Below are 13,523 nucleotides of genomic sequence, written 5' to 3' on the forward strand. Positions count from 1 at the left end.
AGAAAGATAAATATGTTCGTAGAATGACATGACATGACTCGACAATATACAATAAACAAGTAAAACTTGTCTTTAGCAAGCAAGCACGATATATATATAGCTAATGGAGTAAACTATCCGTGAGTGAGTTAGGTCTAATTAAGTAGTCTTACATATCAGAACACATTCTATTCAATATCATTATTACACATAATCCAAAGAAACAATAATGTGTGTTATTAGTACAAGCTAAAGAAATCTAAGAGCGCATTGGGCATTTAAAAATTTGAAATTTGAAAAGAAAAGGGTAAACGAACACTAAACAAATTAAGTGGATAGCATAGCATAGCATAATTGGAGGATTCACATTGACATGCACACGAACGAAGCTTCTTCCTTTTCTTTCAAGCGGCGTATCCTCAATTCCATTATTCATGTCATGCCATTTGCCTTTCATCCCCCACATAGCTCAAATCCCAATTCACACTTTATTTTATTTATTTAATTACATTATTTTTATTTTTTTAAATAACAAATAAAAAAAAAGGGATGGTCAAACCTTAAACAGTATTAAAACGGCGACTTCGCCAGCATCTTCCTTCGACCAAACTCTCTTTGCATTTAATACCAACCAAGCCACGTCTTTGTCCGTACTCTACTTGACTGACACGTGTCCGTTTTTTAAATATCTTTTCTTCAAGATTTTTCACTAATCACAATACGTCATTCTACAAGTAATACAAGTATTATTTTCACCTTAATATATTATATTATAATTACATTAATAAGTTCAAGTGAAAATGTTGTAATTCATCACTCTTATAAACCAAAGTCTTTAATGTTTTTTACATACCAAAAAAAAGGAGGAAAAAAAATCTAAATTTTACCATAAATTTTGTTTAAACGGTCGAAAATCCTTTACAGTTTTAAAATTTTTTAGAAACGATATTAAATTATACTTATCGATTGATGCTTTGTATTCAGATTTCGAAAGTGAAGGTATTAAACTTATAAAAAAAAAACATAGCACTATATGTCTATATTATTATGTAGAGAATGGTTGTATATATATAAATGGTCCATGTATTAATTAATGTATGGGCTAATATAATTTCAAATTGGATATATTTAAGCCATACATTATAAAAATCTTTTAGCTAGCTACCTAGCTAGGGTGTCCTTCAAACCTAGCACCAATATATAGCCAATAAATATATAACCTACTTCTTACTAGAGTAATAGAACTAGTACACCATTTTTTTTTTTAACTTTTTTGTATATTTAATTTGATATTGATTTTGTACCCATTTTCACTTTTTCAATCCATCCTAAAACCAAAATCTCCCTACTCTTTTTTTCTCTCTCTTTTCCTCAATCCTCTTTGATTTTCACCTCTTTCTCTCTCTTCTCTAATTTAAGGTGGTAGCTAGAGAGAGAATCATTTTAGGTAAAAATTCAAAGCTACAAACTTTGAAAATTTTCTCTCTTTTTTTTTCAAAAAAATGGAGATGAAGAAAGCAGTAAAGATGGAAGCTTTGATGAACAACAACAATAATAGTAGTAGTAATTACCATTTAAGTGAAAATCATCATTCATCTTCATCAACAACAACATCATTAGCCAATTCAAGCTGTTTTGAGAGTTATGATTCACTTGATTATCATCATAATCATCAAAACAAGATGAGTTGTTCTTCTTCATCATCAACTACAACAGGGTTTATGGAATTGTTAGGTATGCAAGATATGATTCAAAATATAAACCCTTCTTCTTTGTATGATATGATGATGATCAATGGTTTTGATGGGACTTCACAAAATCAAGTCTTTTCTACTTCAATGGAACCTCCTGCACCTGATCCCACCCTTCCTTCTTCTACTACTACTGTTCCTCCTCCTACTTCTTCTTCCATTGTTGTTAATCCAGAATCTTCTGAGGTTGTCAATAATAATAGTAATAGTAATAATAATGTTCCGACGACTCCGAATTCGTCTTCGATTTCTTCTGCATCAAATGAAGAACACCAACAAGATGATGGTGAAGATGAACTTGAACAAAAGGCTAAGAAACAGTAAGTTTTTTTTTTTTTTTTTTTTTTTTTTTTTTTTTTTTTTTGAGATTTTTAGATAAACCCATTTGAAAGGAGTGTGAATGGAAAAATGGGTTCTTTTTATTTTATGATTTAAAGTGGATTTGAAGTTGTGGGTCATCAAATGTTTTTCTGATAAAATGTATAAAAGAGGTTTTTTTTTAGTGTGTTTTACTCTGATTTTAATTCTGATTTGTTGGTACCAAATCTGTAATGCTACTGTACATATTGCGCTTTGGTTTGTGCATATAGTTCATTAATCTAAGCAAAGCATATAATATATAGTTTAAATAATCAATTCATAAAATACCCCTTAATTAAAATAAATTTCATTCTTCGGGATTTCTCTAACCCTTATTATTGTGTGTATTTTGGGCGTTTAAAAAAGATCGACGACAAAGGCCAAAAAGACAAATCAGAAACGGCAGAGAGAGCCAAGATTTGCTTTCATGACAAAGAGTGAGGTTGATCATCTAGAAGATGGTTATCGATGGAGAAAGTACGGCCAAAAAGCTGTCAAAAACAGCCCTTTCCCAAGGTATATACTCTCTTTAATTTACTCCATTTTTATGTAAAAAAATATTCTTAAAACTTTATATTATACACTACACTATACCATATACTAAACCATCCAATCCAAATTCATCAATTTCAGTGTATAACAATTATTGTTGCACTGAAAAAATTGATAGTGTTATGTTTTTAATTTTTGGGGATTTGTTCTTGTATTGTAGGAGTTACTACCGTTGCACCAGTGCATCATGTAATGTAAAGAAAAGAGTGGAAAGATCTTTTACTGATCCATCCATTGTTGTTACCACTTATGAAGGTCAGCATACCCACCCTTGTACTGTCCTTCCACGTGGGGTTATGCCTAGCCCAAGTTACGCCTCTGGTTTCGGTGTCGGTGTTGGTGGTGGTTGTGGTGCTAGTGCAACCTCCCCTTTTGCCCTGCCAGTGCAAATGGTTAATAACCAACTTCAAATGAATTATGTTACTAGCTTGGTACCTCAACTTAATCATTTTGGTGATACTAATAATCTTATTACATTACCAAATAATATAAATAATAATAATGTTGGTAATAGTTGTTCAATATTAGCTTCACAAGAAAAGCGCTTTTGTGGTGGTGGTGCTGCAAATTCTACTCCAGTTAGTGCAGCTTTGCTTAGAGATCATGGACTTCTACAAGATATAATTCCTTCTATTATGAAAAAAGAAGAGTAAGATGATCATATAATATATAGTTTTTATTAGTATTTTTTTATGTGTATTTTTGTTTTCTGAAATTTTAAATTTATTTATTTTGCTGACTAGGTTTGTAATTTTAGTAGTATATGCTCTCACTACTGATCCTAGCTAGTGTAATTTGGTGTAAAAGATCCTTCATTATCATCATCATCATCATATAAATTAGTACTTAGCTTCTTCATATATGAGGAATTTATTTGTCATTGTATCAACTTTTGGTTATTGGGGTATGATATGGAAAAACTATTACTAGTACTTGTTAGTTCCCTTTATCTATCGATCTCTTTCATTTCTATATAGTTGGTTCCTTTAGTTAAAATTCTCATTTTACAAGCAATTGCGCGCACATATGACGATATCATGTAATAGACAATTACTGACGGTCGTTCATTCACAGTAAATTAGCTAGCGTGAGACAATAACAGTATCATCTAAACCGTGTTGCGTTCTAAACACGACCACATACAGGGATGACCGTAATCATTCTCAATTTCTCATTGATCTCATGATGAATACCCTTGATGTAGTATGTAGTACATGCATTTAATGAAGCTTGCCTGATCATTGCCTGTACTTTTGTCCACTCTATTGATGTATTATTTGTGTAAGTAAAAAAAAAAAAAAAGACTAAAAAGGGTAAAAAAGAAGAAGTGGGCAAGTATCTTTGTTGGGTTAAAAAGGAGGAAGGAGCATTGAATGAGTTGATAGGGAATGGAGGAAAATAAGAGGGGTATAGGCAAAAGAAGTGAAAGAAGAGTAGTAGGAGCTAGGGTTTACAACACAGAGTACGTATGATATGATACTGATATGGGTTGTTGGTATGTAATGACAGAAAAACTTTCGGTTTTGCATTGTTCATCTGGGGAATTGAGCTTTATATATAGACTACACTACTTTCAGCATTATTTTTTAAAGTTATTAAAGCAAGGGCCACCTTCATACACTCCTTTTCAGAATCTGTTTTTACCTTTTTTTTTTTTTTTTTTTTTTTTAATTTTGAAATGATCTGAATTTACATACTACTACTAATTTCATATTTGAATATCAAAAATATGTTTAATAAGATACAGTGATCCAGTTCTACTATTTTCTATTTTAGTTTCAACTCAACAGGAGCCTTATTATTGTTGAATAAATTGAGTTTATATCGATTTTTCATCACATGAATGAATTTTTTTCCAAAAAATCGTACTCATATAACATATAGAACTATCTTGGTCTGAAAATACTTGAGTACATTTTGAGCTATCCTTATAAAGGTTCAAGTAAATGTTGCGAGTTAAACAAAGTTTAACTGTGAAAGTATATACGGAGTACTCTGTATCATTGATAGTGATTCGTTTAGTAAAATTAAGTAAGCTACTTGGTATAATACATGTTAAATTAGTACAAATTGTATAATAACAAGACACTCAGAATAGTGAAGTTTCGACTTAATGTCAATTCGTAGATCATAATTAGTTGAAGTGTCAACATTCCATAGACCGTGAATTTTTGACAGAAAACATGGGAGTTGTAAAAACACAAAACAATGGATAGTCATTGATGAAAATATCCAAAAGAGGACGCACGGATGGACAACACAAAACAAAACAAGTAATGATATTAATAGAATAGGTTGAGGCAACAACAATAGTAACAGTAGTTAATACAAGTATATAAATATACCCCACTTTGATCACGCTGAATTTATGTTGCATTCTTTTAGCTACTTTCGTGCATGCTTTGCTGCTGCCTGCCTTTCTTCTACTGCCTTTTGTTTCATTGAACGTGTTCAAACACTTTTTTTATACATTACTTTGTATTTTGGTTCATAAACTGTGTGCATCACTTGTATATAAATGTATGCATGTTACTTCTGTCTTAATTGTTTCTACATTTTTATGTTTGGTTCTAGTGTTTATCAAATATTCTCAAGGTTAACAGCTATGTCATCGTTCCAAGTAAGATATGTTGTTGTTGAGGAGAATCTGGAAGTAGGGATATAATCACTGATATTACTTATAATCACTGATATTACTTGTTCATCTTAGGTGATGAGTCAAATCTCTACGTAGGAAAGGAATGAAATTAACATTATGTTAAGAATGTATGAGTATAAAGATGAACTAGTCTTATGTAAGACGGTCTCACATCAATTTATAATGATACTGAATCATGCAAGATTGATCAGATGTGGTGGAAGTAAGACCATAGATAGATCAGCATTTCAAAATATTATGCCACAATTAACAGCAGAACATTATTTTTTTTCCCCTACCTAAGGTTGCACGCCTTTTTATCATGAATTAAACAATGAACGATGCGTAACTCCGAATTAGCACATCATTGGTATACTTAAAGCTAAATGCAGAGCTAGCAGGAAGAAAGACCCACGAAAAAAAACTTCCCTTTTGATACAGATTCCTGGTCAGTTATATAGACAATATACAGATCTAATACCAAGTTGTTACAAGCAAAAGGAAAGGAAATAATACGAGTAATATTTCTTTAATGAAAAAAAGTGAAAAAAATTTGAGATGCTACCTATTGAACAAAAGATGGCCCACCAAGTGCACTGGTTTCTGCTTGTACTTGCTCATGACTATGTTCCTGCAGTATAAGAAAAACAACATAGATTTCAAAGCCAACTTTCATAGTAAAAATAGAAGTTGATTAGGCCTCATAAATTAAATAGGGTGCAAAAGTTTTAGTTACAAACCTAAGAAAAAGTATTTGCACCAAAGCATAACTTGCATAATTAATATAATGTGTTGCCAATGACATGCTAATTCTTTCTAGAATCTCAGTTGAACAATGGACACTGGGATAATGTTACTGTATGTTAAGCTATGTCAAAATCCCTCATAAGCTACCGAACAATGATGACCATCAAATCATCGATATGAGCAACTCTGGCACAGGTTATACTATCAATCAATGACTCAATCTGATCCATTATTCCTAGCACATATTATTAGAGGATTGGCACAGAAGATGAGTAAACGAGAGATGAGGAGTAACTTGCTAAAATGATATTCCTCTCGCTCCCGCTGGAACTAGTTGTTACACTGTCTCAATTCTTAATAAGGCATGATTGATTAAGAAACAATGCTATATTTAAGTCAGAGCATCATCAGAAAGTCCAATCACAAAACAGTACCACTAATTAGACAAATGTATAACCATTTCCAGACATTAAATATATAATATGCAACAAAAAGCGAGTAAGTAATAAATAAAGGGCACATAGGGAAGACTGACCACAGAGCACGACATTGCCAACTGGGGCTGTTCAAAATCACATGGTTCCTTCTGATCTTGTGCTTCTTGGATTTGACCTTCTTCTTCAACAGATGAAGCCTCCAAAGCTGAAGGATGGGGCTCTTGACAAGAATGCTTTTGTGCCTGCCTCCCCTTTAACTGTTGTTCATAAAGGGCAAACTCCTTGGGCTTTTCCCACTATCAATTAACAAAAGTTGAACCAAGAAGATAAGAACCAGAAGCGAGGAGACAGGGCAAAGCCAAGCAAGACATTGAAATGTTACCCTGCTTTCACACGTCACACAATTGAAGTAGTATTTGCATCCATCAGGGCAGATGTGTTCACTCCAGTCACAGTCTATAGGATTTTCTGACAAATCACTTCTAGATGGACACGAAGCAGGTTCAGAGATCAGCATAACTGAGTTTGAGCCAGTATCTCTGCAGGTCTGGGGTGACTGAATAAAAGACATAAAAATGAGAAACTAGATACACATGTGGCAAGAGCTCAGAGACAGAAAGTAATCCGTGAATATACGGCAAATTATGTGAAAACACAAGTTGAAGCAAACCTGATCATCATTTTGCTGCTCTATACTGTTATTTGATTTTTGGTTCGAATGCAATGGTGTTGAAAGTTGAGATTCAGTTTGTCTGGAGGGCTGAGGGCTCCCCTTCAAAGGCTGTGAGTGTTGTAATGACATCTGAGAAAACCGTGAAGGTGAAATTGGCTTGTGAAGAGTTTTCTGCATTTCATTAACAGGACACTCCAACCTGTTTCCCACTGTAGGAAAACTGCCACCTTGTATACCTGTGGTGTTTACTTGCATGGAATTTGATGGGTTACCCTGCAGAATGTTCAAACAATTTCTTAATATTTCTCATATTGTAAAAGCACAAAATCACAGACAAAATTGAAAAAATTTAATAGCGTATTACTGCGATTTGCCGATTCAAAAAATAGCCAATATGAGTTCTAATTAGAATTCGACCATTAGACTTAAACATTACTCCGTATATAATAACTAAAACGATAAAAAGAAAATTAAAGTCAATTCAATAGTTGAATCCAAGAAGATGACACACAAAATATATCAATGTAGTATAACAAATCTAAGGTCAGAACATTATTTGCAAAAGTAGATGTGCTGACAGCAACTGAGATTCAATTGAAAAAGAAAACTGAGATCATTGACATATTAGAGGTTGAGTTCAAGACATCCAACAAAATAAAGTAATTTAGTCATGTGCTTACATAATTTTTTTTTTTTTTTTTTTTATTTTTAATTAGAGAACGCATAATATCAATTTATCCAGCTTGGCAAGTTGTACTAACCAGATGTAGAGCATTGGACTTGTTACTTCCCCGCATATCCACAGGATTTGGAGTTGGCCTGCAGAAAGTACTGAGTGGTAGCAAAGCAAAAAAATATGTAGTATATAGATGCCATAGTGATATTTACATTTCTTATGCTTTTGTATGTTAATTTGCATCAATCTATCATTCATGGGGGCAAAAACATAGATCATTAACCAGCCCACATTAAGAAAAAGAGAGTTGCATTACTGATTTAGTTTAACATCCAACAAATATCCTGATATATAGCATTTGACAATATATAGAAGCCGCGTTTAATAGAAACAACAAATCAACAAGAGAGCAGAACCAAGATCCATCTGAAGACAGAACAATAACACTTCCCACCAACAGAATCCCTATTGCTAATCTTTCTAAATTAAATGACCTCCCTTAGTAACTGGGATATTGGAGAAAGTATATCCCCAGGCTATAACTTTAGAGTCCCGAGGCAACTTGATTACTAAACCATTCCATTATTATTATTATCTCCTTAATATGTATCATCCAAATAGCCATGCTAGATTTAGAGAGCAATTGGTTCTCCATTTGTTAACAGAGGAAAGAAAATAGCAAAAGCATCCCCGTCGAAAGCAACTCCGATTTGAATTTTAGAAGGATAAAATATAGACATCAATAAAGTCTAAAGGACAACATAGTGTTTACACAGGCAATGATTGCTCAAATGAATAAAAATATGGCCATCAGGAGTTAATCACTATTGTCATCATAATCATCAATGAAAATAGGTTCCAATATTAGACATCTATATTGCTGTTTGGGTGTGCTCCACAACTGAAGTGTGAAGATTTACTCAATACTAGCTCTTCTACCACTAAAATATAAAGCATCCCCAGATTATGCAGTAAGATTGCACCAAGTTTACAGATTGTAAAGGGCCTAAAGGAATTCTGAATTGAAAGACCAACTGATGGAAGGATAACTACCTGAGTTCTCCATTCTTTGGCTTCTTAGGTTCAGCAAAACGAACAACTAATGGACCGTCACACCCCTGAGGAAAATATGAGTACCAATTAAATTCAATCATCAAGATAGAGGACTTGGAAAGATGACAAAAAAAGTTAGGAAGCAAGTTTACTTTCATGACATAAGTTCCATTTAGCGCACTGATTGCTGCCTCAGCCATATGTCTTTGAGTAAAGCCCACAAAGCCACATCCTACATGGTTTGAACATGACCACTTGAATATTAATAAAGGAAAAAGAAAGTAAACTACATAGTGACCAAAGGAAGCAAGAGAAACATAACATTCATAGCAAAACCAAAATCCACCACCACCCAAAGAGGTTCCAGCTGAAGATGAGCCTGAGACACAGGAGTGACAAGACTAATTGATGGCACAAAAAGGTGGAAGCAAACATGGTAAATGAATACTGATCAAGTACACATAGTACCTCACTTAGCACTTACTACTTACAGCTAAGATGGTGACAAGAAGCAACAACAGACTTGAAAAAATGAGTCAATGGTATTGCACATGCATTGTGAAGTCTCACAACATAAAGAAAAGACTTCGAGCCAATAAAAAAAAAAAAAAAATAAATAAAAAATAAAAATAAAAAAATAAAAATAAAAATAAAAACTGTATCACAGTCACATCATATGAATATTAACCAAGGCCAAGGTAATTCTTAAAGGGTAAGATTTGACAATTATCAAAATAGGCAGGAGAACAATAGCAGACATAAGCCATTACATAATCACACACACTTGTATAAAAAAAACGCAAAGAGTGAGTGGAAAATTAAGGATACAAAAACAAACCACGGATTTGCTTAGATTCATCACGCAGTAGGTAAATATCAGCAACAACACCATATGCAGAAAATATCTGACAAAGGGAAAAATGATTAAAAAGCTATTCTATCCAAAGATGCCAACATCAAATTTAATTTGGAAACCACAAACGACATGTCTTCCAATTACAAAATTTGTGAAGTGATTGGCCAAGGATATAAAGAGTTAACATACTTCCTCAATCTCCCGTTTTGAAGCTTCTTTATTAAAGCCATTTACATACAGTTTGTGCAGAGTCTGTCCTACAATTGGTGTGACACCTAAACAAGAAAGATAAATTTTTCAAAAATATATATATAGGACAATATCTTCAAATTTTAGAGAGAAACAGGTAACACTATTCATAAACAAACATAAATCCATCTATTCAGAAAATAGATACCTGGTCCAGAAAAGGTTGTCGAATCATTTTGCATCAAGCCTATAGAGCAATTCAACAAAAAGGTAACATAGAAAGGAAAAAGTGAGCACCCAATCAGTACTAAGCAAAATACATTATCTTTCTTAAAGATAGTACCTGGTCTAGCAAGGCAGGAATCATGTTGCACTGGACGCTCCAAACCTAAGAAAGTGCCCCCACAAACAAGTCAGGGAAGGAAACAAAAGTAACCACATAGAAACCCTTATCAATTCCATTACATATTAAAATAATATGACAAACAGCACTAGAGGACAAGGCAAAAACCCAAATTATAAATGTAGCAGTTTTATAAAAAAGTTTTCACTTTAAACTATTGATTATATTAAAAGGCTTACTACACATATACAAGTGCAAACCCCCCTCCCCCTCTCCTCTCCCACACTAGTAACACGCCATGTCATCCATTATTTTTCATGAACATACAAAAAGGTTACTGAGAGAACATAACACAATACTTCGTACAATTAAGGAAATACCTTGTCGCTGTCTGGCTCCATCAGCATATCTTACTCTAATGGGAGCCATAGCCTGTGAATAAGAGGTTATATAAAAGGGGTTCATCCATGGTTCATACAGAAAGCGAATAAAGGAAATCTCAATAACAAGTTCTCTTGACTTCTAGTGACTTACTTCAGGAAAAGTGAATTGATTGTTCAAAGCAATTATTGCTCTGTCAGCCTCTTCAGTGAATGCATACTTCACAAAACAATATTCTGCAGACATTGAGTCATTAGCATTACAGTCATGGCAATTTGGAAATTTGACTTCAAATGATTTTCAAGGCACAATTTTGACCACTGACTCCTCTTGCATTTATTAGCTGATTAAGAGCAAATCAGAGAAGCAATTTATAAGCTGACCCAAATAATATTAAAAAGGGTTACTACTCTGGGATGGAGGGAGAATCTCTGCAGAAGATTAAGATTTGGAGCTAAGATAAATCTTTATGAGGATAATTCCTTGAATTGAACATCCAAAATGTGTAGTTGCAAATTTGTAAGGAAACTAGACCAATTACTAGAACGTCAAGAAAGGATAAACAAACTAAGGGTGACCATAGAGACAACCCAGCCTAAATCCTTTCGAGATGGCGTTTTGGAGAAGCAAAAATACACATCCTTACCTCTAAACAATACAAAATGAGAGCAACCACCAACAAGATAAACTTGTACACATAAAATCCACAAGCCAATATGATTCCCACTCCTGGGAATTTAGATATAATGGCAATTTAGATAATACACTATAAACTACCCTGTCTAAAGTAACAATTTTTGTCCCTTAATTTACAAATGAGACATCATGAAATGAGTCGCCAAATGCCAATATATCGTGGTATAAATATTTAATATGCTCAATATTAAACTCGATTAAGACACGTGCTTCCATAAAATGGTGCGACTAAAAGGTACATCATTCATTGCAAACTCATTTATTCTAGGGAAATCTGTAGAGCTTATTATGAAAATTAACATTTACAATTAGAAGGGGACAACATTTTTTGACGAAGAAAGGTTGAAAGGGGGACAAAATTTAGGACAGTAGGATTACATAGTTATCAAACATGCTAAATCATAAAGCAATTTCTTTGCATACGTGTATACCTTGCTGTTGACCAGTCCATTTATCAGGGAGAAGAACAACCTCCACGACATTTCCATGCTCTTGAAACAAGCAAAAAATCTACAAGTTTCAAGAACAAAAGGCCAGAATTATGTGAAACTTCAGATAGAACAGGTGTATTTGTAAAAGGGAAGACTTTCAGAGTAATGAAGTAATCTTCATTCATCAGCAAAAGATCATAAAACTCACATGTAAGCGAGAAAGAAGGGATGAACATAGTGAGTAAAAATATTTCTTAAATAATATATTTAAGCAGGTCATGCAAGCCAAAAAGTCCAAAACAATTCTATTCAAGTAGCACACTATGAAGTATGAATTTCATATTGATATAGGACAGAAATGACTATTTCAGGTAATTAAAGGGAGCAACATGCTTGATATGCAGCCTTGTGACTTGTAGTCTTGTGCACAAAGCTTACTTTCTTCCTCAATGGAGAGTGTCAAGGGGTGATTTTTTAGCATTCTAAAGCAGACAAGGCCCACAAGGGTGACCTTTACATAAGATGCATGAAGTAGTAATAGAGGCATGCTTATAGATTGATAAAGATTGGAAAGAATGGAAAGAAAAACCCATACACCGTATTAACAGCTGCAAAGATCCTGTAAACACAAATGATAAAAGCCTCTAAGATTCGCTTCTTCTTCTAACTATTGTTATTCATTTATTTAGTTGTTGTAGTGGTTTGGTTAGAGGGAACTTCTATCATAGTGAGTAATAATAGATTAATAGGGGCTTCTAGACCTATAACTTTTTGTATACTACCTCCGTACTATTAGACATTTTCTATTCACACTTTATGTCAAATCGTTGCAAATAATATGAAACGGAGGTAGTAACTAGGATTTTGCTTTTCTCCTCATTTGCAAAGTGCACTTGATTATGTTACAATGTATAAGAATTCATAATTTGATAAGCATCAAATCATCCTCTTTATAATGAAACACATTGAGGAACTTGACACAGCACATCAGATGAACAAATAGGTTCATAAAACCACAGTAACATACCTCATCTTGGGTCACAGTTCGAGGAATTCCACCAACATAAAGCTTCACAAAACTGCCATCATCAACTCTATCTATCAAAAAGAAAGCAACAACATCACCTAACAATCATATTTCACACCTTCAAAGAAACTACCTTTTTCTACCAAAATCTAAACATTCACAAGTATATCCAATTATAGCAAGTTACAGCCCAATCAGTGGACAGTATCAAGCTTTCCAAGTATCACAGCAAAATCACCAAAACCCTAATTCCAGTAAAGCTGATAGTTTTTTCCAGCACATAGTTCCAACTAGTAGTAATCAGTTCAATTAACATAAAAAATCAACAATTTATCAAACAATTAACAAAAACTGAAGTATTTCAACTAGTACCCATCAAAATTATTTGAAGAACTTACCAAATTTCCGCTTCCTTTGGAACTGGGGTTTCGGCTGCGGTTGCGGCTGAGGCGGCGGCGGCTGACAGAAACCACCACCGGCGGCGGCGAAGGAGTGATCTGGAGGAGGGTGAAAGGGTTGAAATTGAGGAAAACCGTCGCCGGGAAATCCGGGATTCCCCCATTGGAAGTTGGGAGGTGGTGGTGGTGGAGGAAGTGGGTCCCATGGGTTGGGGTTGAAAGGTGGAGGGTGTGACTCCATTTTTGTAAAACTGCTCGAGTTGATGATGATCACTTGACTATGTTGGTTTGTATTCTTGTAGGGTGCTATGAGTCTATGAGGTTGACCAAAAGTTT

At 33.9% G+C, this 13,523-nt stretch overlaps 2 protein-coding genes across 3 annotated transcripts; one reads left to right on the forward strand and one right to left on the reverse strand.

The window, feature by feature from the left end:
* Nucleotides 1–1,298: 1,298 nt before the first annotated feature.
* Nucleotides 1,299–3,603, forward strand: LOC145598199 (uncharacterized). The gene is made up of 3 exons (XM_081654519.1): nucleotides 1,299–2,050; nucleotides 2,457–2,606; nucleotides 2,803–3,603. Exons 1-3 carry the CDS (start codon nucleotides 1,482–1,484, stop codon nucleotides 3,293–3,295), a joined length of 1,212 nt encoding a protein of 403 aa, XP_081510645.1. The 5' UTR covers nucleotides 1,299–1,481; the 3' UTR covers nucleotides 3,296–3,603.
* Nucleotides 1,830–13,516, reverse strand: LOC145598198 (uncharacterized). 2 transcript variants are annotated; one of them, XR_014103510.1, is made up of 19 exons: nucleotides 13,188–13,516; nucleotides 12,790–12,860; nucleotides 11,763–11,841; nucleotides 10,789–10,871; nucleotides 10,635–10,686; nucleotides 10,255–10,299; nucleotides 10,120–10,158; nucleotides 9,912–9,997; nucleotides 9,705–9,771; nucleotides 9,019–9,098; nucleotides 8,867–8,931; nucleotides 7,899–7,956; nucleotides 7,135–7,410; nucleotides 6,847–7,020; nucleotides 6,563–6,760; nucleotides 5,846–5,911; nucleotides 4,988–5,072; nucleotides 2,912–3,019; nucleotides 1,830–1,983 (listed from the first exon to the last, which is right to left on the reverse strand). XR_014103510.1 is itself a non-coding variant. In XM_081654518.1 (16 exons), the coding sequence occupies exons 1-16, from the start codon at nucleotides 13,426–13,428 to the stop codon at nucleotides 5,846–5,848; spliced, it is 1,680 nt and encodes a 559-aa protein (XP_081510644.1). In that variant the 5' UTR covers nucleotides 13,429–13,515; the 3' UTR covers nucleotides 5,824–5,845. The 2 variants fall into 2 exon arrangements, 1 of the variants encoding a protein (XP_081510644.1); XM_081654518.1 differs by lacking the exons at nucleotides 1,830–1,983; nucleotides 2,912–3,019; nucleotides 4,988–5,072 and having other exon boundaries at nucleotides 5,824–5,911; nucleotides 13,188–13,515.
* Between the last annotated feature and the right edge of the window lie 7 nt (nucleotides 13,517–13,523).

This window comes from Chenopodium album, chromosome 20 (genome assembly GCF_948465745.1).
Source record: "Chenopodium album chromosome 20, dcCheAlbu1.1, whole genome shotgun sequence".
Classification (NCBI taxonomy): domain Eukaryota; kingdom Viridiplantae; phylum Streptophyta; class Magnoliopsida; order Caryophyllales; family Amaranthaceae; genus Chenopodium; species Chenopodium album.

Bases quoted from the DNA above. Each gene is read 5' to 3' on its own strand.
- LOC145598199 (XM_081654519.1), top strand. From the start codon at position 1,482: ATGGAGATGAAGAAAGCAGTAAAGATGGAAGCTTTGATGAACAACAAC. The intron at 2,051-2,456 runs GTAAGTTTTTTT...CGTTTAAAAAAG, and splicing joins GAACAAAAGGCTAAGAAACA to ATCGACGACAAAGGCCAAAA. The intron at 2,607-2,802 runs GTATATACTCTC...CTTGTATTGTAG, and splicing joins AAAAACAGCCCTTTCCCAAG to GAGTTACTACCGTTGCACCA.
- LOC145598198 (XM_081654518.1), bottom strand. From the start codon at position 13,428: ATGGAGTCACACCCTCCACCTTTCAACCCCAACCCATGGGACCCACTT. The intron at 10,872-11,762 runs GTATACACGTAT...CAATGTCTGCAG, and splicing joins ATGGACTGGTCAACAGCAAG to AATATTGTTTTGTGAAGTAT. The intron at 10,300-10,634 runs GTATTTCCTTAA...GCACTTTCTTAG, and splicing joins TGGAGCCAGACAGCGACAAG to GTTTGGAGCGTCCAGTGCAA.